This window comes from Lithobates pipiens, unplaced genomic scaffold (genome assembly GCF_037356315.1).
Source record: "Lithobates pipiens isolate NorthernLeopardFrog02 unplaced genomic scaffold, aLitPip1_a1.2 Scaffold_23, whole genome shotgun sequence".
In the NCBI taxonomy this organism is placed as follows: Eukaryota; Metazoa; Chordata; class Amphibia; order Anura; family Ranidae; genus Lithobates; species Lithobates pipiens.
The window spans coordinates 224923817-224951275 of NW_027507785.1; the positions used below are offsets into that span (position 1 = coordinate 224923817).

A 27459-nucleotide genomic window follows, 5' to 3' on the forward strand; every position below is an offset into this window, starting at 1 on the left:
CGCCCGCATATGAAACCCGTGTTCAAACCGTACACGTGAGGTATCGCTGTGATCGGTGGAGCGAGAGCAATAATTCCAGTCCTAAACCTCTTCTGTAACTCAAAACATGCAACCTGTAGAATTTTCTTTAAACATTGCTTAAAGTTGCGGGCGCAATTTTGAAGCAAGCATGACATGTTGGGTATCAATTTACTCCACGTAACATTATCTTTCACAATATAAAAAATAAACTTTACTGTTGTCTTATTTTTTAATTTAAAAAAGTGTAAAAAAAATTTGCTTGTAAGACCGCTGCGCAAATATGGTGTGACAGAGTATTGCAACAACCGCCATTTTATTTTCTAGGGTGTTAGAATTGGGGGGTTCGAAGTAATTCTCTAGCAAGAAAAAGTGTTTTTAACTTGTAAACAACAGGTCTTAAAAATAAGGCTTGGTCCTTAAGTGGTTAATGTGATCTATAAACTGTACAACTCAATTGAAGAACAAACGGAAATCTTTTGTGTGGGGGGGGGGGGGGGGAGTAAAAATAAACTAAAATAATGTGGTTGCATAAATGTGCACACCCTCTTAGAACTGGGGATGTAGCTGTGTTAACTCGTGTTAAATAGGAGTCAGTATACACCTGTCATTTAAAGAGGAAGTAAACCCTGATGAGTTTACTTCCTCTTTCATTCCCTGCAAAGGTAAAGCATAATGGACTACTATGCATCGCATAGTAGTCCATTATGTGTCACTTACCTGACACAGGAGCCAGCGAAGTCACCGCTGTCCCCTGTAGTCTGCCGCATCCATCTTCTCGGTGGGTCTCGCAGCTCCGCCGCTGTCATTCGGCAAAGCCACGATGACGTCACTCCCGCGCATGCGCACGGGAGCCGAGACGCGCGGCATCTTCGTTTATCGAGGATGCCGCGCTCAGTGCACCTGCGCGCCGCTGTCTATGGCGCATGCACCGTAGACAGCGGTGCCCGTCTTCGGGCAAATATCTCCTAAACCGTATAGGTTTGGGAGATATTGCTTGGACCTACATGTAAGCCTTAATCTAGGCTTACCTGTAGGTCAAAGTGGTTTGTAAGGGTTTACAACCACTTCAAAGTTCCTTTGATTAAACCCAAATAAAGTTCAGTTGTTCTAGTAGGTCTTATTTGACATTTTCTTAGTCGCATCCTACAGTAGAAGCCATGGTCCGCAGAGCGCTTCCAAAACATCAGAGAGATCTCATTGTTATTTCATTAGATATACAATGGAACACAGTGAAGACAGTCATCAAGTGGAGAAAATATGGCACAACAGTGATATTACCAAGAACTAGACGTCCCTCCAATATTGAAGAAAACTGGTCAGGGAGGCTGCTAAGAGGCCTTCAGCAACATTAAAGGAGCTGCAGGAATAACTGGCTGTGTGGTACATGTGACAACAATTTCCAGTATTCTAAATATGTCTGGAGCATGGGGTTGAGTGGCAAGACGGAAGCCCTTTCTTACGAAGAAAAGCATCCAAGCCTGGCTAAATTTTGCCAAAAAAAACATCTGAAGTCTCCCAAAAGCACGTGGAAAAATGTGTTATGGTCTGAAACCAAGGTTGAACTTTTTGCCAATAATGCCAAAAGATATGCTTGGTGCAAAAACACTGTTTTCAGTTTATTATACAGTTTATAGGTCACGTTAAAGGTGGAAAAAGTTCTGAAATGATTTATCGTTGTCGTCTCATTTTTTTACATCACAGAAACCTGACATTTTACCAGGGGCGTGTAGACCTTTTATATCCATTGTAGTTAGAAGTGTATAGTATAGGCAAATCTGGAATTCTTTAAAACTTTCTTCAACTTACTGATCACAACATATCGAGATCTGTAGGGACAATCTATTTTAGCAGTGGCTCCTCAAAAACCTGAACATTATTGTAGGAGTTAGGAAAGACGGCTATAAAATGCTTTTGCACAATCTTTCGTATTGTGGTTACCCAGGGCACTATGTATTTTTTACTTCTAAACTTCATGTCCATTTTAGAAGGTTGGTACATGAGCTATAGACCACGTAGGTCAAGTTGATGGCTTTCTGTGAGGATACGAATATTGGGGGAGAAAGGCTCTACACAAGCCGTCCCTCATTTTACAGAGCAAACACATGGGCTGCATGGAGGGTAATGAGACCGTAATAAGGATGACAGTTTGTGCTCCATCTTCCATAATGTCAGAGAAGCCTTCTGTTACTTGGGAAATGTAAAAAAAAAAAATTCACAGCTCCCTGTAAGGATTTTGACTGTGAATATGTTTAATAATTTACCCAGGCGAGAATTCTTCAGCCATATGGAAGGGGAAGGCTAGCAGCAAACTTAAAAACAAACTCCTCATTAGAATTCTAATTAAAGCAGAATATTTTAGAGCAAACGAATATTGATATGACCTAGAATTTTCAACTTTCATTTTCACAGAAACGAAAGATAAACCTTCAAACTGGAATTCTCTGTCTCTGGATGTCAATCAAATTTGAATCCTTTCACCGTTCATCAAAGTGATGACATCGCAAGAATATTTTTAAATTTTTTGCATTTAGCAGAAAAGGTCATTCCCTCCCTAGCGCAATAATAATATATAGGAAATCTAAAATCTAGTAAAGGATAAGTTCACCTTTTATTAAAAAAAAAAAAAAATCATAAATGCACATCCACTTTTTTTGTATATTTTTTTTATACACTGCAGACTGTAAGGCATTGGATCCTGCAGACTCTCCAACTGTCTGGCTGTACCCTCCCATGCAGGCAGGCAGTTACTGAACTTTAGGAAGAATCATGGGACTATGAGAGTGCTCACCAGTGCCTTCATTGAGGATTGCAAAACATTTGCTGCAGTGGCTGATGGTGCTTGTAGTTCATTTATTCACAGAATTCTATAACTGAATGAATGACGTGCTGTTTTTAAATAGTAACAGTGGGTGTGGGGAGAAGATCCTCCACGCACTGTCACTATGGGGGGATTGAGGAGTGCAGGCAAGTGCTGTATTGTGACATGTTACTTGTTACATCCTAAATACAAGTGTAACATATAACACAGGTAAACATATTCTTTAACCGATTCTGGACCAGCTGCTGCAGTTTTACTGCAGCAGGTTGGCTCCCCTGCGCGAACCCACGTCACTGTACATGGTCTCGCGGGGTCCGGATAGCAGGCGTGCATGTGGCCACTGCACAGCAGGGGGGCCGGTGCTCGTAGTTAACGGTCACGGCCACGAGCGATCATGACTAGGAGAGACAGAACACGGACGAATGTGTGTAACACACACTTCCCTGTTCTGTTCTGACAGGAGTGACAGATTGTGTGTTCCTATTTGCTAGGAACCACGATCTGTCACTTCCTGTAGCTAGTCTTTCCCCCTTCAGTTAGAATCGCCTCCCAGGGAAAATAGTTAACCCCTTCACTGCCAGTGAAATTTTTACAGTAATCAATGCATTTTTAATCGCACTGATCACTGTATTAATGCCAGTGGTTCCAAAAATGTGTCAAAATTGCCCGTTGTGTCTGCCATAATGTCGCTGTCACGATAAAATTTGCAGATCACTGCCATTACTAGTAAAAAAATAAATAATAAAAATGCTATAAATCTATCCTCTATTTTGTAAATGCTATAACCTTTGCACAAACCAATCAATATACGATTCTTTTTTTACCAAAAATATGTAGAAGAATACAGATAGGCCTAAACTGAGGAAAAAAATGTTTTTTTATATATTTTTGGGGAATATTTATTATAGCAAAAAGTAAAAAATCTGTTCTTTTTTCACAATTGTTGCTTTTTTTTTGTTTATAGCGCTAAAAATACCACCAAAAGACAGCTCTATTTGTTCAGCACATCACGGATCTTGTGGACAGAATTACTGGGAGGGGCTGGGGAAGACCCGGCTGTCATGATGTGCATGTTGGCGCCAAAGACAAAGTCAGAGACAGATGGAGTGTCCTAAAGAACTATTTTAGGGACTTGGAAGCTAAGTATAGTAGCAAGTCCTAGTTGCAATCTCGGAACACCCAATAAGAGCATAACATGCGACCGGTCTAAACTATGTGGCATGTTCACCAATGCCAGGAGCCTGGTGGACAAAATGGGTGAACTAGAGATACTGTTGTACGAGGAGGATTTCGATTTTGTGGGAATTTCAGCGACCTGGTTCAACAGCTCTCACGATTGGATGGCAATGATTCAAGGGTATACCCTTTATCACAAGGATAGAGAGTGTAAAAAAGGGGGAGGGATATGCCTACATATCAAGTACAAGTGAATGTGAGAGATAACATCACTAAGGGAGCAGGTGGAATCCTTATGGGTAGAGCTCCAAAGGGATGAAGCTAAGGGGAAAATAATGCTGGGTATATACTATAGGCCTCCTAACCTGAGGGAGAAAGGGGAGACAGATCTCCTATCACAAATTGGATTGGCAGCAAGGATGGGAAGTGTTATCATAATGGGGGATTTTAATTATCCAGGCATAGACCGGGATGGAGGGAACCACGCATTCATCTAAGGCTCGCCAGTTCCTAAATGTCTTGCGGGACAATTTTATGGGTCAGATGGTAGACACACGAACTAGACTGGATCTACTGATTATCAACAATACAGACCTGATCACGGATGTGGAAATACAGGGTAATTTAGGTAACAGCGATCACAGGTAAATTGGCTTCAGTATAAATCACACAAATAGGAAACATAAGGGTAATACAAAGACACTGAATTTCAAAAGAGCCAACTTCTCTAAACTACGAACCTTGCTAGAAGGCATAAATTGGGATAAAATCTTAGGAAAAAATAACACGGAGGAGAGATGGGGTTTGCTTTAAGAGCATACTAAATAAGAACATTAGCCAATCCATCCCTTTGGTAATAAATTTTAAAAGAGCGAACAAAAGTTCATGATGGCTTAACTCCAATGTAAAAATGCATATAATGGCAAAGGAGAATGCCTTCAAAAAATACATGGTTGAGGAATCATCCTCAGCATTCAAACTTAATAAAGAATGCAACAAGAAATGTAAGGGTGCAATAAGGATGGCTAAAATAGAACATGAAAGACACATAGCGGAGGAGAGCAAAAAAAATCCCAAGAAATTCTTTAAGTATGTAAACAGTAAAAAAAAGGGAGGACAGACCATATTGGCCCCATAAAGAATGAGTAAGGACATCTGGTTACACAGGATGGGGAGATGGCGAAGGTATTGAATTTATTCTTCTCAGTCTTCACAAGGGAATCGGAGGCTTTAGTAACCAAAACTGCAGTGTGGAAAAGGACCTGGGGGTCCTAGTAGATGATAGGCTCAGCAATGGCATGCAATGCCAAGCTGCTGCTAAAAAAGCAAACAGAATATTGGCATGCATTAAAAAGGGGATTAATTCCAGAGATAAAACGATAATTCTACCGCTCTACAAGACTCTGGTCCAGCCGCACCTAGAGTATGCTGTCCAGTTCTGGGCACCAGTCCTCAGGAAGGATGTATTGGAATTGGAGCGAGTACAAAAAAGGGCAACAAAGCTAATAAAGGGTCTGGAGGATATTGGTTATGAGGAAAGGTTGCAAGCACTGAACTTATTCTCTCACTTGAGAGGGGATATGATTTCAATTTACAAATACCATACTGGTGACCATAAAATAGGGTTAAAACCTTTTCGCGGAAGGGAGTTTAACGAGACTCATGTCCATGCTTTAAAATTAGAAGAAAAGAGGTTTAACCTTAAACCACGTAGAGGGTTCTTTACTGTGAAAGCGACAAGGTTGTGCAATTCCCTTCCACAGGTGGTGGTCTCATCAGGGAGCATCAATAGTCATTAGATAAGCACCTGAACGACCACAACATACAGGTATATACAAGTTAATACTGACATATAATCACACACATATGTTGGACTTGATGGACTTGTTTCTTGGTGCAGCTGGTGTAGTCAGGTGGCGTGCTGGATGTGACTTCACCAACACAGCGCAATGTTGAACCGACTCACCGCAACAAGGCTTGGGATGGAACAAAGGTGCAGTTGTAGAGCAGATGGAAAGCTGCCAGCAGGCCATAGTCCTGATAAACCATTTTGGGTGTAGCCCTTTATCAAATCATCTGATATCCCTTCCATTGATATCCTCTGTCATCTCTTCCATTGGGTGGATGCCCATGTGACATCTGGCACCTACGCACCTTTTGGTCGCCCCCAGCACTGGTCTTAATATGCCTGAGTCAGCCTGACAAGGTTTGGGTGGGATTGAGGTTCAACATCTAGCATGATGTTTAACATTGATTGTCTGTCAGCCATGTTTTAACCCTTTCCATTCTTAGAATCCTTTGACTTTGATTTTACAATAAAAAGTTGTAATATCTTTTTAAAAATGAGACTTAACTGTTCCATATAATTTCAGGAAACTGTATTTTGTCTTTGCAGGATGCAACTCTGAATGATGGGAGCTCATTCAGTCCTTTGATGCTGGCCTCACCTTCTTCTATGATCAACCAGATCAAGTTTGAGGACGAGCCTGATATCAAAGATCTTTTCATTACCGTTGATGAGCCAGAATGTCACGTCACTGCCATTGAAACTTTTATTACCTACAGGATTGCCACAAAGGTCAGCACAGATTTTGTACTTCTGTAATGCTTTTCTTGCTGCTTCTCTTCTGATTAAAAAAAATAAGTTGTATGCTATATATATAGTCCATCAGAAGTGTTTGTTTTGCTCCGGATAGAGTGGAGAAAGGTTGGAGCTTTTGTCAAGTTTTGCTGTTTGTGTCCCAATTAGGAAGATTTTTCCTTACTTCCTGTTGGGTCAGGAAGTGATTTGGAAATCTCACCAACAGTCACGACACTGAAACAAAGAACCTTTTAGCACAGTAAGGAAGGGTTAGGACTATTGACATTTGTATTGCTTTCTGTGCCCTCCAGTCCCAGTGATTACCACATTTTTTTTGTATGAACATAACAGGGAAACGAATTGAGGAAAAATCTATCCTGTAGGGTTACAGAGAACTAAAAACCTGACTGAAATTTTAGCTTTTACCCACTCTATCCAAATCCAAAAAAAGAAAAAAGTTAAAAGGGACGTTGTGGTTTTGGGGGAAAAAAAAATTCACCTAGGTGGATGCAGCATGTGTCCGATGCTGCATTTGTCCCCTTCCACTTCTAAGTCTGAGAACTGAGCATTCAAAATCGCTGATCGCTCAGTTCTCAATCTTCACTGAGCAGTCAGTTATCGGCTCTCTGCTCTGTCCCTCCAGTGCTCACTGGAGCTCTTAGCTGTGGAGGGGGCGGGAGTGGCTGGCTCAGGCTCTCAGCGATATGCTGAGGGGCTGATTTTGCTGCCAGTCTAGGCATATCCTGACTGTAAAGACTGGGTCTAAGAATTTTAATTAAAAGAAAAAGTACAGCCTTTAAAAAAAAAAAAAAAAAATTATACTCTCCTAGGTGGATGCAGCATGGATCCACCACTGGCTCTGCAGTGAGAACTGAGCGATCAAACACCACTGAATGCTCAGTTCTGCCCTCCACTCTGAGCAGAGAGCTATGTACTATCAGATTATAAAATACCTGCCTTACAAGGAAGCCCTCTAGCGCCGCACTGTCCATGCTGACAGACGCTTACATATTCACCCGATCTTCCCTCTGAGTTCGCATCCTCCGGCCGTCTGATTGGCCGTGCTGAGATGACATCACACTTGTGCGCGGGAGTCATGGAACGTGGCGCATGTCCCTGTAACGTTACTGCATGCAGTGTGAATATCTGCTAAACGGTTTGTGTTTGTTAATAAGCCTTATTATAGGTTTACCTGTAGGTACAAGTGCCCAAAAAGGCATTACTTTCACTTTTTAAATGGACAAGGGTCTCCCCCAAACTATTGCCACGGTAAGGTTGGAAAGTGCACAGTTGCTGAAAATGTATCTGTATGCTAAAACATTTAACCGTATTCCATGAACTCCATCGTTTTGGAGGAGTGTCCACATGGGTTGGCCATATAGCGCGTGTGTGATTTGTATATGTGTGTATGTATATAATATATGTATGTGTGTGTGTGTATATGTATGTGTGTGTGTGTATATGTGTGTGTGTGTGTATATGTATATGTATATGTATATATATATGTATATGTATATATATATATATATATATATATATATATATATATATATATATATATATATATATATATCTATATATATATATCTCATATTTGCATATAACTAGAGAGGCAGACGGGTAAATGTCATGTTTGTCTTCCTAAAAAAAAAAAAAAAAAAAAAAAAAAAAAGATTTTTTAGGAGTGACACATGGCTTTCAGTGCTAAGTGTCCCTCTGCTGTGAACCAATACTTAATGTTTAGCTAAATAGAATGTTATTCTGGTTCTGTTTTCCTTATTTTGTAAAGCACGGTTTGAATGTGAGGTACTTTTAGAAATACTGAACAGCGCCAATTTGCAATGTTACAAATATTTCTTGTTGATCACTAAACATTCATTCTGTCAAGAGGTAAACAAACCATGTTTTATTTTCAGACAACCCGCAGTGAATTTGATTCAAGTGAATTTGAAGTCAGGAGACGTTATCAAGATTTTATTTGGTTGAAAAGCAAACTTGAAGATGCTCATCCGACGTTAATAATTCCTGTAAGTTCAAGTGGCCATAGACATAGAGAATGGTTGGATGTGCAGGTGTGAACTGACTAATCTCAGGGTAGAGTCGTCGGAGCCCTCCAGAAGCCTTGGCGCTTGCCAAGTTTAATCTGTATATTTGTGTTGGCTCAAAGTAGCTTCATTCACATTTGGACATCAAAGTCGCTTGACTAGTCGTAGCCCAGTCTCTTCAATAGCACCAAATTTGTGTGACTTAAAGTTGCAATGACTTTGAAAAGGTGCCCGCACTGCTCTGCTGCATCTCTTAATGTGACTTTAGAATGTAAAATTGCAGCAAACGTCTCATCATCATCGCGCTAGGAATTGTGCAACTTTGGAGACGCGCTATATGAATGGAACCTAAAAGGCTAAGTTCATCTTTTGCAAAAAAAAAAAAAAAAAAATGCACACATTTTAGAGCAAAAATATTATTTTTTGGGGTGAATGAGCCTGTAAAGCTTTGCCGTGATCGTTGGATTGTGGGTGGCAGTGCACAGGCTCCTGCTTCCCCAGCTCTATTTCTGTATTGAGATATTAACCTTCACCTAGAGAGCTGGAGGAAGAAGTGTTGGACTACGTAACTTTAAGTAACTTTACTTTTAAGATGTGCTTTAAGTCCATCTTCCATGATGGCAGATAGGACTTTGTTCACAGAACTCTGTGAATGAATGACGTGACTGTGCAAGCTTTTTGGGGATGGGGGAGCCATTTGCAACTATGTTACACCCTAAATATGGGTGTAATAAGGTGAGTTATCCTTTAACCGCTTGAGATCCGCGCTATAGTCGAATGACGGCTACAGCGCGGACCTGCTTTGCCAGGACTATGTCTATTGACGTTTATGAGACTCGCCCGATCACAGATCGGAGCAAGGGGTCGATCCTGACCCCTTACCATATGATCAGCTGTCAGCCAATGAGATCATGTGATCACCACAGAGCCAGTAACCGGCTATTTTTCTTCCTCGCGCTGACGGCGCGAGGAGAAAAAAAAAACTATCACCGGCGGCCGTGAGAGGGACTTCAGTCCCGATCACGACGAGCTGGGGCTAGCGCATCAGTGCCCACCTGCCACCTAAAGTATGGGAAAAGTGCCACCCATCAGTGCCCACAGTGCCACCCATCACTGCCCACAATCTGCCTCAACAACAGTGCTGCACCTCAGTGCCACATATCCGTGCCCATCAGTGTCATCTGCCAGTGCCCAGCAGTGCCACCTATCAGTGGTACCTATCAGTGCCCATCTGTGCCATCCTATCTGTGTCCATCAGTACTGCCTTAGCTGTGCCCGTCAGTGCCGCCTTAACTGTGCCTATCAGTACCCATCAGTGCCGTCTCATCAGCGCATTTCAATGAAGGAGAAAAATTACCTGTTTGCAAAATTTCATAACAAACTGTTTAAACATGATTTTTTTTATTTTGCATTTTTTTTTGTTTAACAAAAAATAAAACTCCCAGCTGTAATTAAAAACCACCAAAAGAAAGCTCTATTTGTGGGAAAAAAATTATAAAAATCTAGTTTGGGTACAGTGTTGTATGGCCGCGCAATTGTCATTCAAAGTGCATCAGCGCTGAAAGCTGAAAATTGGTCTGGGCAGGAGGGGGGTTTAAGTGCCCAGTAAACAAGTGGTTAAACCTTTAAGTTTCTGTCATGACATGATTCTCACTTATAAAAATAAAGCTGTTAGGTAGCCCAATTTTTCTGTTTTGGAAAATTTCCAGCATTTTTAGTTGTGATTCAGCATATCCACCTTCTACCTACCACACGCTTATGGGCAAGCCAGGCAACTCATCATAGCGAAGGGATCATAGTAATGCATGGGGGCTGGAGGAGGTGGGAAAGCTCTAACACTACATAAGTGTTGGCCCTTTACCCATTCAGAACAGCCTCATATTCTAGCGTGGAAGGGGGCAGTTAAAGCTGTTGCAGGCTTGTACATGGACTTTCTATGTGTCTGTACCTTTTATACCTGCTGGGAGCTTTAGTATTTTTTTATGTATTTAAATTCTTACCATAACATTCTCCTATTTGCTCCCTTTTGGACTGTTAAAGTAACATTAAACTCTGGGTAAAAAAATGATGTATTCTTAAAGTTATACTAAACACGCATTGTTTAATTTACATTGTCCCTTCTAATTCTGTATGTGGATGATGGCACTGTGATTATTTTATATAAAGAAACAAACAAAAAACATCTCAATACCTTTTTCCTAATATTCAGCTGTCACATGACCTAGCTCTTTCCCAGCCTGTCTGCAGGGAAACACAGGCAGGGGGAGCTTCTATTCCTCTGCTGCTAGTCACATGTTAAAATAAAATAGAAATAATAAACAGCCTTTGGGATACAAAGTAAAAAATGGTTAATAGTATTCATAAACCGTTTTAAATTAGCATACAGATATATATTTGAAATCAAATATTTGTTATTTTTTGACAATAACCTGATGTGGGCAGATTTCTGCCAGTCACAGGCTGTGTCACACCCCTCCAGTAATAAACGAATGGCCCCTGCCCCCACCTATAACTGGCCTTCACAGCAAGGAGCACATGGAAGGGCAAACGCCTAAAACACAAACAGTATATTCCATAGCTCAACTCGCCAACCAGTCTGCTGACCAACCAAATTAACCTGTCCAACGGTCTGCGTTAAAAACGGGGCTTTAGTTAGCAAGCAGTCACACCCCTCCAGCCTGTGTCTTAGAATAAGAGCAAGGTGAAGCCTCCATTTATCTGCATGTAATATCCTGCCCCCATTGTATTTAGCGAGTTAGTGGACATAGAGGAGGAGTGAGGTCGTGGGCTGTCATTTAACACTGTGTATACACCCACGTGTTGCTCTATAGTTACAAGGGCTGCTCAGTTTTGTGGGGGGGTTGGGGAGAATACTGAGCATGTGCAGAGCTGCTAACACTGCTCTTCAAAATCCCCATCTGCATTGGGAACATGGAGAGAAGGGGGAGGTAGAGAACAGCCGGATCAACCTTTTTTTTGCGAAATACTAAAAACAAGTCTCATAGTTATTGGATAAGCGTGAACAGCATGTACTACACCATTTATTGATAGTTTTTTATGATGTGGGTTAAGTGACACTTTAAAAAAAATATATACTTTCTATTGATTTCAGCCTTCTCCAAATCTCTAAATTCCACTTTTTTGCTGCTGTGATGTGACTTCCTGTTAGAGAGCGGCCATGCTCATTGTTCATGGTCCCATTGTATATAGGGATATAGCCATCCTCTCTTGCTCACTACCAAGATGGACTAGAGACTATGAACTATGGGATTTATAATGTGCATAGAACGGTGCACAGGACCACAAGTTAGGTGCACTGCTTGTTCCAAACAAACAAGTAAGGGCTGAAAAGGAGAGATTTGGGACTCACGGAGGATGTTACAAGGAGGCAGAAAAACACAGTAAGATACATATTAATGAAAAATGTTTGCAGGATGATTTAAGTATTGGATGTACAATATCTCACAAAAGTGAATACACCCCTCACATTTTTGTAAATTATTTAATTATATCTTTTAATGTGACAACAATGAAGAAATGACTTCTTTGCTACATTGTAAACTAGTGAGTGTACAGCTTGTATAACAGTGTAAATTTGCTGTCCCCTCAAAATATCTCAGCACACAGCCATTAATGTCTAAACAGCTGGCAAAAAAAAGGGAGTTCACCCCTAAGTGCAAATGTCCAAATTGGGCCCAAAGTGTCAATATTTTGTGTGACCACCATTCTTTTCCAGCATTGCCTTAACCTTGGGCAAGGAGTTCATCAGAGTATGCTCAGTAAGGTTTAGGTCTTGGAGACATGCTTGGCCAGTCTATCATCTTTACCCTCAGCTTCTTTAGCAAGGCAGTGGTAGTCTTGGAGGTGTGCTTGGGGTTGTTATCATGTTCGAATCCTGCCCTGTGGCCCAGTCTCCAGAGGGAGGGGGATCATTGTCTGCTTCAGTATGTCACAGTACATGTTGGCATTCATGGTTCCCTCAATGAACTGTAGCTCCCCAGTGCCGGCAGCACTCATGCAGCCCCAGACCATGACGCTCACACCACCATGCTTGACTGTAGGCAAGACACACTTGTCTTTGTGCCTGGTTGCCGCCACATACGCTTGACACCATCTGAACCAAATGAGCTCATCTTGGTCTCATTAAACCACAGGACATGTTTGCAGTAATTCATGTCCTTAGTCTGTTTGTCTTCAGCAAACTGTTTACGGGCTTTCTTGTGCATCATCTTTAGAAGAGGCTTCTTTCTGGGATGACAGCCATGCAGACCAGTTTGATGCAGTGTATGGTGTGAGCATTGGCAGGCTGACCCCCCCCCCCCCCCACACACACACACCTTCAACCTCTGCACTCATACTTCTATTTTCCAAAGACAACCTCTGGATATGATGCTGAGCATGTGCACTCAATTTCTTTGGTCGACCTGAGTGGAACTTGTTCCGTCAAATCGCTGTATGGTCTTGGCCACCATGCTGCAGCTCAGTTTCATGTTCTTGGCAATCTTGTTATAGCCTAGGCCACTGATATGCAATTAGCGGACCTCAAGCTGTTGCAAAACTACAAGTCCCATCATGACTCTGCCTCTGGGTGTCATGCTTGTGGTTGTCAGAGTCTTGCAATGCCTCATGGGACTTGTAGTTCTGAAACAGCTGGAGGTCCGCTAATTGCATATCCCTGGCCTAGGCCATCTTTATGTAGAGCAACAATTCTTTTTTCAGAGAGTTCTTTGCCATTAAGGGTTCCACGTTGAACTTCTAGTGACCAGTATGAGAGAGTGAGCGATGACACCAAATTTAACACACCTGAGACCTTGTAACATGCGTCAAATGACATCTGGAAATCTAGAAAATGGCTAAGTGGGCCCAATTTGGACATTTTCCAAACTGTACTCACTTTTGTTGCCAGCAGTTAGACATTAATGCCTGTGTGTGACAGTTTTTTGAGGGGACAGCAAATTACACTTAGTTATACAAGTTGTACAGTTGTATAATAAATATAATGTATAATAAATATAATATATAATAAAATATTTACAAAAATATGAGGAGTGTACTCTCGTGAGATACTGTATATGGATTACTTTTGGGGAATAAGGATAATGTTTAGCGTGATTTAGCAGGGCTGACACCAGTCAGTCCGCAAGAATGGTGTGTGTTGTCATGTTACCAACCATCAGTATTACTGGCAGCCAGTAAAAAAAAATTAGCACTTTTCTCCTGTCAGTAAATGCCAGTGACAGGAAAAGTTTGCCAGTTAAAAATATGGCTGTGACACTTGACTCAGAACTGCACTTGCAAAGTTCCAGTCCAGAGCCAGCAGAGACCATCCAGGAGTCTGCTACAGTGTGTTTGGGCAGTGCCGGTGGGGGAGCCGGGTCTGGTGGAGGTGGCACCTGGGCATGTCGTGCAATGTCATGGTGCAAGGGAGCCTAGCAGAGGGGCTGGAACCTTGTGTGGGTCTGCGGGACATGATCAAGGCAAGCTGGGAGTGAGACTGTCATTGCTGTTTGGACTGGAGTGACCACCTGACATGAAGAGAGACTTTCACTGTCCCTGTGCGTTTTACTCACTATATCGAAAGTAAAATAAGAAATATGTTTTTTTCTGTAATAGCTACCTTAAATCACAGTGTTAATTGCATATTGTACTATTTGTAGCCTAAATACTGAAATTTACACTTAAAACTAATTTTGTAACTGCTGGAAATGCCAGTAAGAACTTGGCTGTGCCAGTGAGTTTTGGGTGTCGGGACAGTAAATTTCAGTCTGGTAGGTTGGCAACACTGCATGTATTGCAGTGATCTACTGCATTCTTTCTTGCCTTGCTATACTCTTTAAATAATTACTACTATTTTTACACAGTTCAGACCCTGTGGGAAAAAGTACCAGCAGTACCTTGTCCCATTTTCCAATGTGCCCTGTAACAGTAGCCACAGTGTTGGACAGGAAGTTCCACCTTGGCGCACACAGCCACCTGTCACCAAAGCTAGCAAGGAGACGGCTGCCTTAATTATGAGTGCCTGTCTCCAGCTCCCAGTACTTACTTGAGCCAAGCACCTGCAAGAGGAACCCAGGCAGGTATGGTGGAAATGACATGCCTCCCAGCCCCCTGTATTCCTCTTGCTGATGTTTGTCTTAGGCAAGTGCTGGGAGCTGGATAGCTTGCTGTCAAAGCAGCCACCTCCTTGCTAGCTGTGGTGTCAGATTGGTGCTCTCTACAGGGCACCTAGGAAGATGAGACCAGGTACCACGTAGGGAACTAAATAATAGAAACATAAAAAATAAAAATAAAGAGAATTATTTATTAATTTTTTTATTTTATTTTTTTTGCAACAATGTCACTTTAAAGCATACATATAAACAATGCACGTCCTACAAATCATGTATTTTGTGCATCTTTTTTTTTTAAACTAGCCATTGCCAGAAAAATTCATAGTTAAAGGGATGGTAGAGCGATTCAACGATGATTTCATTGAGACGCGGAGGAAAGCTTTGCATAAATTTTTGAACAGAATAGCTGATCATCCAACATTAACTTTTAATGACGACTTCAAGATTTTCCTTACAGCTCAAGCATGGGTAAGAATCTCTAATACTTTCAAAACTTTTCAGTTTTCATCTTTGCTTCTTTAATGGGCTGTGTTTTATTTCTACACAATCTCATCACAATTTCATAATCTTAAATCTTTAAACAATCCTTTTAAGGAAATTGAGATAATGAAAAAAAAAATGGTTTGCAAAGGAGAATTATAATGATGTAATGCATTTATTGCTAAATTAGTTCCTGACATCTTGTGAGCTTTAAAAGTCATGAAGCTATGTTTGAACATCAAATCTTTTATAACTGCTTTTGAAATGAATCTGATGGTTTTAACATGAGAACATTTTATGTTTTGGTTGAATTGTCTATAGGTGGGACATAAATTTTTATTTTTTTATTTTCTTAGATCTGTGGTGATACAAAATGCAGTAATCCAACCAATGAGATTTAATCATAAAATGAGCTAACTTCAGAAATTTGAAATATAATTGACATCTCAGAGCTGTAATGCTCTTTATATCTCTTTATTGCAGAAATATTTTTGTGGCCAAGTGTAGAAGCATTTTGATTATAGGGTGGGGTAATAATATATAATAATAATAAATGACTCTATCAGTTGTGTCTTTCTGCACCTGCCAAGGTCAAAGACATTCTTTTTAAAATGGTCTAAAAAACTGAAAACCTAGATCCATTAAAGCACTCTTCCAATTTAACTGTGCTTGGGAAAGTCACACCTGCTTTGTACTTAGGACTCATGCACACTGGTTGTCAAAACCCCACTTTTGAATGCAATGTAATGGACTTTTTCTTAGACCTAGGCATTTACAATCATTTAGCGGTAAGAGCGTTCGGAGGCAGGAAAAACCCCAGTTAAAGCACTATGAGGAGAGGAGTGTTCCTGTAAAAAAAAAAAAAAAAAAAATGCTGAATGCACATAACTACATCTAACAGCTAGGTGCTCTATAATTATTACATTATATTTTATATTTTTTGTAAATAGTTTAATAATTCTATAGACAACATACTTTAAATGAATTCCCAAACACATTAGCAAAACTTTTGGTGAGCATAAGGCCTAAGCCTCGACTCTCCATGAATCCAGAATTTAGGGCTCTTTGATCAGATTCAGACAGTTGAGAGGTATGCATCTGTCTTTCCAGTCTATCATTTTTAGTTAAACTGAACTTCAAAACTGAATGTTTTTAAATGCAGTTTACAAAAGCACCATTTATTAATTTTGTAACTGAAATAATCTTTTGGGTGTACTAACCCTTTAAAAACCTACTAAGGTTTCAATCACTATATATATTTTTTTTTGATTACAAACGTTTTTATTGGTGGTAAAAGAAGCATAATTAGATCAACAGACACAAGTACATGACAGCATCAATGGAGAGCATAATGGATATACACATCATACAAATGTTGCTGGCACAGCAGCGGTCCAAGCCCAACAAGGAACATTTAAAAGAGTGATTAACGTACACAGCCTGGAACGTATGCACCAGACGATGCTTATCAAGTGCAAAGATGTACATAATAGAGAGTTAGTAAAACAAGGGGAAATAAAAGAAACATAAACAAAAAGTTAACCTTGCAATAATCATTGCTATTGACTTCACCGACAGATAGCTAATACACTACAGTACTGTTTACAAGCTGGCGCTAGTCTCAGGTCCGGATCAAAGATATAGGAGAATAAACCAACAAAAAGGTATCAATATACAAATGCAACGGGATCGCCCGGACACCGGTGTAACACCTACTAAGGGATATGCGGGGAGGGAACCCCCATAGGACCGGAGCACTCCGGCCATTCGAACCATTTGGCAGTATGGATATGCATGGTGTCCATAATGGTGTGATGTACCCGTTCCATTAGACGGATAGCGTCCATCCTACCAAGAACCCCCGACCAGGTGGTAACTTGCGAGCGCCAATGTAGCGCTATCGTCCAGTGGACAGCACAGAACAGTGTATTGATCAACCTTTGGGTGGGGCGGGAAACCCCTGCTATAGGAGCGAACAACAGACAGTGTGCAGGTGACAAGTCAACCACAGATCCCACAATCGAGGACACCGTGGTGCGTACCTGATCCCAAACCCCCCGGAGCTGGGGACAGCTCCAGAAAATATGGATCAGAGAGCCTGTATCCGGGCAACCCCTAAAACAGCGATCAGGAACCGTGGGGTAAAACCTGTGAATCCTATCCGGGGTGAGGTACCACCGAGTATGAAGCTTCACAACGGTGTCCTTCACCGCCATAGATCTAGCACACTTATGCATATTCACAAGCATCACACTCCATTCCTCAGGCGTGAACTCTGTGTCTAAATCAGCCTCCCAGAGGCACATCGCCCTAGTTTTCTCTGGCATTTGGGATTCCAGAAGGTGTTTGTACACCGTAGAAATAATACCCCTGTCTCTGGAGTGTCTATAGCATAAAGATTCAAATTGGGTATTAGAGATGTCACCTAAAGAACTATAATGTGTCTGAAAAAAGTGTCTAATCTGGAGATATTTGTAGAATTCGGCCCTTGGCACCTCATGTTGTGATTGGAGTTGTGAAAAGGAGGTGAAGGCACCTCGTCTACCAGAAAGGTCCCGCAGAGTGACCAAAGACCTTTGGATCCACCATCTGAAGGCAACAGGAGACCCAAACGCCAGGGGGAATCTCCTATCGCCCAAAAACGATGCCAAAGTAGGCCTGTTAGGTCGCAGTCGAAATTTAGTCTTATATAGTGACCAGAGGTATAAGGAGCTACTCACTATGTTATTGAGAGGGGCTAAGTCCCTTGGACGGAGATTCTCCTGCCACAGGACACCCGGGAGGAAATAAGGTCGCAAAGACTGAGTTTCAAATTGCAACCACGGTATACCAACCGTTGGAGCATGCCATTGAGCTGTCTGGGCCAACCTGGCCGCTAAGTAATATAGCCATACATCTGGGAGTCCCAAGCCGCCCTGTAAAAGTGAGCGATGCGTCAGATGTCTCCCTAGCCTGGGCCTCTTTCCCAGCCATAAAAAAGTGTTAATATCGCGTTGTAGCGAGGTGAGGGCTTGGCGTGACACATAGATAGGGAGAGCCCTGAAGTAATATAAAAGTTTCGGCACAATAGACATTTTAACCGCTACCACCCTCCCAATCAAAGGGATACGAAAAGTTGACCACAAACGTAGCCACCTCCGAACCATTGTAAAGGCCGGAGGATAGTTGGCGCTATAGATTTCTGGTAAGGAAGGAGCTAGCTGGACCCCTAGGTATAAAATGGTGTTTTTAGAGAGAGAGAGACCAAAATATGAGCGCAAATTAGAAACTTCTGCAGGGGTAAAGTTGATAGGAAGGGCAGCACACTTAGCTATATTCACCCCCAAGCCCGAAAGCTTGTGAAAGGTGCCCAAGAGCTCCAGAAGATTGGGAAGAGCTATCAAAGGATTGGGTAAAAACAATAGGACATCGTCCGCGTAAAGGCTAAGCTTGTACTCCCCTTCCTCTTTCAAGTAACCACCTATGTTTGGATTAGTAACAATGGCCCTGGCAAGGGGCTCCAGAGCCAAGGCAAATATAAGTGGGGACAGGGGACAGCCCTGGCGGGTGCCCCGACTTATAGGGAAAAATTCGGAGGAACTACCGGGGAGTTTGATCCTAGTATGGGGTCTATGATACAGTGCTTTAAAACCATTAATGAATTCGCCCCCAAATCCAAACCTGGCCAAAACCCGGTCTAGATAGGGCCAGAGGACACTGTCGAACGCTTTTTGGATATCCAACCCGAAAATCAAAACTTTACGGGAGAAAAGGTTCGCATCTTGAATGATATTCGTTGCCAAACGAATGTTATCAGTGATCTGCCTATTGGGGATAAAACCAGTCTGCTCCGGTGACACAAGGGCACCTACAATAGGGGCCAATCTATTTGCCAATATCTTTCCTAGTATTTTAATGTCATTATTTAACACCGAAATGGGCCTAAAATTCTGGGGTAGGGAGTGGTCTTTATGGGGTTTGGGGATCAGGGTCATATTAGCATGCAGCATCTCGTCAGGGAGAGTCTGTCCTTGCAGCGTCTGATTAATGAGTCTGGACAATTTAGGGGCCAGGATCTGTGAAAATTTCTTGTAATACGTGGAGGTGTAGCCATCCGGGCCAGGGGCTGTAGAGGATTTGAGTGTCTTAATAGTGTCCAACACCTCCTGTTCGGTGCAGGGGGCGTTAAGTGAGGCCCGCTGTGCATCGGAAAGGGATGGAAGGGGGAGCGAGTTCAGCCACTCATCTACATTATCCGGCATTGGATGCGAGGGGGAAGATAAAAGATCTCGGTAGAAGGATGAGAAAATTTTGAGCACTTCATTAGGGTGTGAAACCAGAGTACCTTTGTCATTTTTCAATTTATAAACATGAGTAGGTTGTAAAGATTGGTGTAGTTTACGCGAAAACATCTTGGAAGCCGTGTTACTATGTAGCAGAAATCTAGCTTTTGACCACCGAAGTGATTTCTCGGTACGTTCCGAGAGGATATTGTCTAGTTCGGTACGCTTTTGATTAATCAACAGAAGGACATCAGGGGAATGTGCCTGTACGTGGGACTGGTAGAGGGCACGCAGCTCACGTGTGAGGGCCTGAATCTTAGCATTACATTGTTTCTTCCTAGTGACTGCTATTTCAATCAAACGACCACGGAGAACCGCTTTATGAGCGGTCCAAAGAACCTGGGGTGAGATGTCCGGGGTGTCATTGATCGCGAAGTAGTCTGCTAGGTGGCTCTCAATCTGAGTATGGGTAGTGGGGTCTGAGAGTAAGGAATCATTCAATCGCCAGGAGGCAAGAGAGGGGGAGAGGCCCACGTGGGAGGTATGAAAGGCTACAATCTGATGGTCAGACCATGGGCACGGGTGGATAGTAGTGTGTGTGGAATTGGCCAAAAGAACCGGGGAAGCAAAAATATAATCAAGCCTAGCGTAGCTATCGTGAGGGTGAGAGTAGTGTGTATATTCACGAGCTCCAATATTAAGGGCCCTCCAGGTGTCAATAAGCTGCAAACCATCCAATGCTTTAGAGAGAAATTTAGGGAAAACCCTAGCACTATGTGACGTTCGGCTTCTATCCTCCGCATGATTAGCCACTAGGTTGAAGTCTCCACCTACTATCAGGTGGGGGGAGATGTATCTGTCGAGAGTACGTAGGAAAAGGTGATAGAAGGCACTCTGTGCATTATTAGGGGCGTACAGATTAGCAATCGTTACCTCCTTACCCTGCAATGTACCCTGAACAATTAGAAACCTGCTATCCTGATCTTTAAACACATGTGAGGGTTCAAATGAAACAGAATTACGAATATAAATTGCCACTCCTCTGGTCCTGGAATCAAATGTAGTAGTGTAATGTAATTTATATGACTTATCAAAAAATGTGGGGCAGGCCCCCGAGGAGAAGTGCGTCTCCTGTAGTAAGATGATATCCGCCCCAATACGTTTATAGTATCGGAAGGCTTTCCTCCGTTTGTGAGGGGAGTTAAAACCTCTCACATTATGTGAGATAACACGGAGACCCATATCAGCCAGTGTTCAACCGCAAAGGTGCGGGTGATCCGCGGGGAGAATTGGGGTTAAAATGGTTGAGTCCAAAACCAGAGGGGCCCGCATGAGCCAATATCAGGCCCAATCTAGTACCTATGGGGCCATCAGGAGGTCCGACATGAATCGGAGATCCATCAGCCCCGAGTTTATAGGCAAAGAAAATACATTCCGTCGTGAAGTCAGCAAAGCAAATAAACATAAACATAAAAATAAAACTTAACACTCTATGGGGTCTGGTTGGAAAGTCCAGCCGGACCAAGAAAATTGTGTAAATACTAGGCCTTACGGCCCAACTGCCACCTGCTACACACATGTCCCACAGTGGGTGAAAATCGTTAGTCAACTGGGAGACTATAACAAGATGAGTGTGTCCAAAAAGCCTGATACTCAGGTCTCTGGGACTAAGGATACGTGAGGAATGGTGTGCAGGTATGGAAGGGGGGAAGCGCAGCTACGAATGTCAGAGAGGGTGAGGCCACAGGGAGGTAACGAAAAAACAAAGTCAATTTCCTCAGCCTCAGACATGGAGAAAACAGATGATGTAGTAGCCGAGCACCTGTTGAGCATTAGAAAATGGGGGCATTGGGAGATACAAGGACAGACGAAGGGAAGAATTCTGAAGAGGTCACGGTATGGAGAAACAGACCTCAAACATCCGGAAGTGGCTGGAGTCTGCGAGACCTTCTGTCCCTTTGAGGCGATGGCGTAGCCCAGATAGGGGATGGTCGCGGGGTCGGTGGGTGGCGAGGCGAACGTTGTCGTTCCAGAAGACCCAGCTTCACCAAAATATCTTTGCCTTCGGATATCGTAGAGGCTATGTAGGTAGAACCGTTATGAGGCACAATCAGTTTGAACGGGAAACCCCAGCGGTACCGTATGTGGGCAGACTGCAAGGAGGAGGTAATCTCCTTCATCTTCCTTCGCTCCTCTAGTGTTGCCGGCGAAATATCCGGGTAGATCTGGACAGAAGCTCCGTCCAGTTGGATCCGAGGCATGTTTCGTGAGGCACGAAGGATTTCCTCCTTTATAAGGTAGTCCTTGAGACACATTACTATATCTCTGGGCGGCTTATCGGGAGGAGGTTTGGGTCTCAGAGCGCGATGTAGACGATCGCATGTAAAGGCTTCGGTAGACTGGTTCGGAAGTAGAAGTTGAAACAGACGAACGATCGTGGCCGGGAGGTCTGTCACCGACTCGGGGATACCTCGCACACGAACGTTATTCCTCCTGTTGCGGTTGTCAAGGTCCTCTAAGTGGTTTTGAAGTTGAACGACCGTGTCACCGAGCAGCTCATGATCCCTTCGTAAGTCCGAATAGGCAAGGTGCAGTTCGTCGTGCTTAACTTCCAGGAGGTCTGTCCTATTGCCCAGGGCCGCCATTTCCTGAGAAATCAAGCTCGTGGATTTATGCAGCTCCGCTTGGAATTTCTTCGCCAGCCTATCGTACATAGAGGACAGGCTGTCCTCCAAATCCGCTTTAGTGAGAGCGTCGCCCATGCCGTGGAGCGGGCCCGCTGGACGCGAGGCTGCATCGGCCTTGGGGGAATGGGCGCCATCTTGGGACATGTCTGGTCCGTCCGAGGTCCGTAGAAGGTAGGCCGTAAGAGAGCGTTGAGCGGTCTTCCGCTTGCTTTTCTTAGATGTCGGCATGCACAAGTGGTCCCGCAGGCGATTGCCGTTATTTGTGGACCAAAAGTCGGGCCCAATCGTCCTGGGGAGTGATATAACTTCTCCGTAGCCCCGGGAGCTCAGAGACCTAGCTGCTGCCTCGTTTCCCGCCGCGCATGCGCCCCCCACTATATATATTTTAAGCTTTATTCATCTGCATAGATCAAAATCGGCTCAATGCAAGGGAAAACGTGGGAAAAAATTGTTTTCAGTGTGCCCTGTTCACATCATTCATGTACAGTGGTGTGCCCTGTTTACAAATGCAGCATGTATATCTCTATACACAGTGCAATCCACTGCAGCTCTTGTCACAATACATCACAGGACGCAGAACCTTAGTTATTAACTATATGGGTATATAGGCACCTTCAGGTGATGGACACTGGCATACTCAATACAGGAAGTTCACGCTCTATATAACCCCTCCTCCGACCAGGAGTACCTTCGTTTTTTTGCCAGTGTCTAAGGTGTTGGTCACGAGTGAAGATGTGCTCCGAGGAGCTCCACTGGAGGGATGGTACCTGGGCCTCGTATAAGAATGAGGTTATGCCTGTAACGCCTCTCCTTGCAGGGCTGGACTTCGGGACCCAGGGCTTTGGTCATGCTTACATTACCCAAAGTTTTTCCTGGCCGGGTGCTAATACAGGTCCAGGGGAGTGCAACTCCAATAAAAAGGGACCTTGAAGGTTTGCTAAACACAGCCTGCCGTGATGGGTGAAGGTTGGATCTGTCTGTTAAATCAGCAGAATCCTGCGGTGAGGAAAAGGTAAAGGAAGAAGCCTAGGAACTCAAAGTCCACCTATGGTTTTTCTTTCTTAGGGAAAAATGTTGTCATGCCTTAAATCTCCACTAGCGGGAGTATATGCACATATCTTAATCTGTTGTCTTCACTTCAGCTCAGTGACAGTCTGTGTGTGGCAGCAACAGCTTGCACAGCGGGAATTCCTCTTGTAGGTAAGAGATCTGTCATCCTGCATATCTCCCCCCTGGAGGGACTAAGAGGGTTAGGGAAATCAACAATTGTTGCTGCTCCCCTTGCAATATCCCCCCCACCCGTGGGAGTTGCGGAGGTCCCAGTTTTTGGCTCCAGAAGTTTTTTCCTCCTGCTCAGCGTCATTGGGCTATGCCTCTCCTCCTCCCCCCCCCTCTCGTGATGGGTTTGCGGGACCTGAAGGCCACCCGCGGGAACGCTTCTGAAACTTCAAATGAAGGTGGGGCGGGTTGTACAGAGGGGGCAGGGCTTAGGCACGGTGCAGTGTGTGGGACGTAGCGTCCACAAGGACGCACGGCGCAAGCGCAGGGTGGAGGCATTAACTGGAGCAGTTTCTCCTCGGCTGTATAGCGAGGAGAAGCAAGCTGGCTGCACTCGGGACACAGGAGCGGTGGGGCACATAAGGGCTGCAAATGGGCATTCCTAATATGGAAAGGACATTTTTACCAGCGCTAGGCTGAACTTTTATTAGCGCCATTATACTGTCAGACTATTGTTCAGCGATTAATGCATTTAAATAGTGCCTCTGCTTTTTATGGAGTATGCCAGCCAAAAAAGACACCACAAAGACCTCAAAAAAGATACCAAAAAATTCACCCCCAGGCGCTGGGAACTCCAGTTGTCCCTTCACGCTGTCATCTTATCCTGAAATACCAGATGTGGCAAGCCAGGGGAAGTCATTGGAACCAATTGGTGGTGCAGCTGCTTCTCACATCTCAGCCCCTGTAAACATGACTGAAGATGCTTTTTCCTCCACCCTATTGGGGCTAGAGGGAAGATTAGCGGCTTTAATCGCATCCTCCATCCAAAAGGATAGGAAGCGTGTTAGATTCCCCCTCCCCCGTCTTTAGACCCTTTACCAAGGGAACAGTGGGTAGAGGATGAGTTGTTACCCTCAGGAGATTAGGAGGAAAGACAAACCGATTACTCCTCTGCGGAGGAAACAACAGTGGATGAACCCTTTTTAGCCTCGCAATCTGAGAAATTGCTGGTACAGTCCCTTACGGAAATGGTTCGTTTCACTTTCAGGCTACCCCTAACGGAGTCAGCTGAAAGTTCTGTTTCATCTTTGAGCTCCTTAAAACCTTCACAGCCTTTGCATGCATTTCCTGTCCATGCATTACTAGAGCAGCTTATGCTGAATGGGATCACCCGGATAAGCATTTTCTCCCTCCAAAGAGATTCTCCATTCTCTATCCCATGGAGGAGAAATTCACCAAAAAATGGAATGTACCAGCAGTTGATGCTGCAATTTCCAGTGTGAATAAAAGTCTAACTTGTCCAGTAAACAATGCACAAATGCTTGAGGATCCAATAGATAAAAGGTTGTAATTCCTGTTAAAATCCTCTTTTTCTTTAGCAGGTGCGGTTATTCAGCCTGCAGTCGCTGCAATAGGCATCTGTCAATCCCTAAATGACCAGTTTAGACAGGCCCTTAAAGAGGTTCCCGTACAGCAAGCCCTGGATTTGTCCGAACTACCAAGAGCATTATGTTTTGCCATAGACGCCATTAAAGATTCTATTCACCAGGCGTCCCGCCTTGTGCTTGTACTAGTACACATGCGTAGAATCCTGTGGTTAAAAAATTGGTCAGCCGAAGCACCATGCGAAAAGCTCCTGACTGGGTTTCCTTTTCATGGGGATCGGCTATTTGGGGATGATTTGGACAAATACAGCCAAACAATTTCAAGTACTCTTTTGCCAGTTAAGAGAAGGAATATCCCTTTCTTCAAGTGAACCCTTTCTCCTGCACCAGGGGGCATCTGCCTCTAGGCAGTGGCAACGTCCTCCGCCATCAGAGTCTAGAGGAAAGGCTGAGGCCCAGGCACAAAAGAAGTCCTGGGGCCGGAAACCTGCAAAACAGAATTCTAAACCCTTATTATGAGGGGGCGCCCCGCTCGCCAGGGTGGGGGGGGGGGGGAAGACTTCTCCAGTTATTCAGAAGTCTGGCAAGAGGAAATTCAGGACAGATGGGCCATCTCCATGGTATCTCTAGGGTACGAACTGGAATTTCAGGAGTTTCCGCCATCTCGTTTTCTGAGGTCAAACGTTGCCAAAGATCCAAGGAAAAAGCAATCTCTGTTTCGGGCACTAGACCGATTTAATGGCTCAGGGGGTGATCATACAAATCCCCACAGAAGAGCAAGGTTTGGGGTTTTATTCAAACCTCCATTCGGTTTTGGTACCGTAAAGAGAAGTCAGATCTATTCTAGATCTAAAGAATCTAAATCAGTTCCTGAAGATCTGCTCTTTTCACATGGAGTCAATCGGGTCGGTGGTTTCTATTCTACAACGAGGAGAACTTCTGGCCTCTATCAACATCAGGGATGCATATCTGCATGGTCCTTTATTTCCTGCTCACCAAAGCTTTCTGCAGTTCGAGGTAGAACAGCATCATTTTCAGTTTGTAGCCTTGCCCTTCTGGCTAGCTACGGCACCCTGGGTGTTTACAAAAGTTCTGGCCCCACCTCTAGCCAGGTTAAGGGCACAGGGCAGAACAGTCTTGGCGTACCTAGACAAACAAAGCATGCACATTACAACCAGTTACCTGGAAAGACTAGGTTGGTTTCTCAACCTAGAGAAGTCTTCCTTAAAACCGCTAAATGGCTGGAGTACTTGGGTTTGATCATACACAGCCCAGAAAAAGGTGTTCTTGCCTCAAGCAAACATCAACACCATAAGAGAGCTGATACAGATGGTCAGGTCAAAAAGAGATCCCTCCATTCACTTTTGCATGAGGTTGTTAGGAAAGATGATGGCTTCATTCAAAGTGGTTCCCTATGCCCAGTTCCATTCGAGACTGTTGCAAAATAGTATCCTGCCTGCTTGGAACAAAACGGTTCAAGCTTTGAACTTGCCATTGCGGCTGTCCCCAGGGGAGTCCCGAAGCCTCAGTTGGTGGTTGGTAACCCAGAATCTGGTGAAAGGAAAATCCTTCAGGCCAGTTATCTGGAAGGTGGTAACGACAGATGCCAGCCTTTCAGGTTGGGGAGCAGTGCTAGAAAAGACAACTGCTCAGGGACAATGGTCAAGAACAGAGAAGTCTTTGCCCATCAAAATCCTAGAGATTTGGACAGTGGGTCTGGCCCTGAAGGCCTGGACATTCAGGTTACGGGGTTGTCCTGTCAGGATCCAATCCAACAATGCCACAGCTGTTGAACAAAAAAGAGGAGGCGTTTAGGGACTTTTAGGAAGCCACGACCTGGTAAGGTCACATATTTCCATCCTTATGGGACTTTAAATGAAATCATGACCCTGTAAGGTCATGTATTTATATCCCTATTATATCAAGAAGAGGGGAGCAAGGAACAGTAACCATAATAACACACGTCAAAATGTAACCACTAATGTCAATAGTAAAAGGTTATACAAGATAATTAATGGCAATAATGTCATAAATAAGACCATAATAAAATTCCGCAGTTCAACAAAAAAAGTTGGATAAAAATATGATTGCAAGATAATACCTGCAGGACCCAAGGCCTCACTGAACCTGTAGAGGTAGAAATTGCATAGTAGCTTGAAGATATGAGTATAGATAAATGATATGCGTTTCGTGGCTGATACGCCACTCATCAGGACCATGCATGTGATAGTCTAGAGTGAAACTGATATGAAAATAATAAGTCCTCATTAAAGACGTAGATAGAGGTAGGGTAGAACCCCAAATAACACCAAAGTGCCTACTAATTAAGGTTTGTCAGTTAATGGAGTGGTGGTGGGGTGCCAAGAACATCGGCGAACACCTCCAACCGGGAGCCATGGTGCACAGCCCAATGGGGACCACCAAACGGGCAGCCATCAGGGCGGGCATAGGACCACGAGGCATTTCTGTGGGGGAGTGAAGGATGAATGAAGGTGGGCTAGTAGCCACATGAGGTGGCTGAATAGTGGGGATAGTTTAAAAAAAACCCGTGCTGGTGAGGAAGAAAATGACTGGGAAAGCAGTGACCAAGAGCAAGGATACATCAGATGAAAATAAGAGGCTATATTACCAGTGGAAGAAAGTGCAAGAGTGCAGATGTCCCTTCGTGGATGAGGA

General features: G+C 43.6%; 1 protein-coding gene across 1 annotated transcript in view; it reads left to right on the forward strand.

Moving 5' to 3' along the window:
* SNX7 (sorting nexin 7) overlaps positions 1 to 27459 on the forward strand; it is a 204465-nt gene that overhangs the window by 85597 nt on the left and 91409 nt on the right. The window contains exons 2-4 of the mRNA XM_077452874.1: positions 6411 to 6593; positions 8513 to 8623; positions 15055 to 15219. Of these exons, the coding sequence (XP_077309000.1) occupies positions 6411 to 6593; positions 8513 to 8623; positions 15055 to 15219 (459 nt within the window). The remainder of the gene's footprint in view (positions 1 to 6410; positions 6594 to 8512; positions 8624 to 15054; positions 15220 to 27459) is intronic.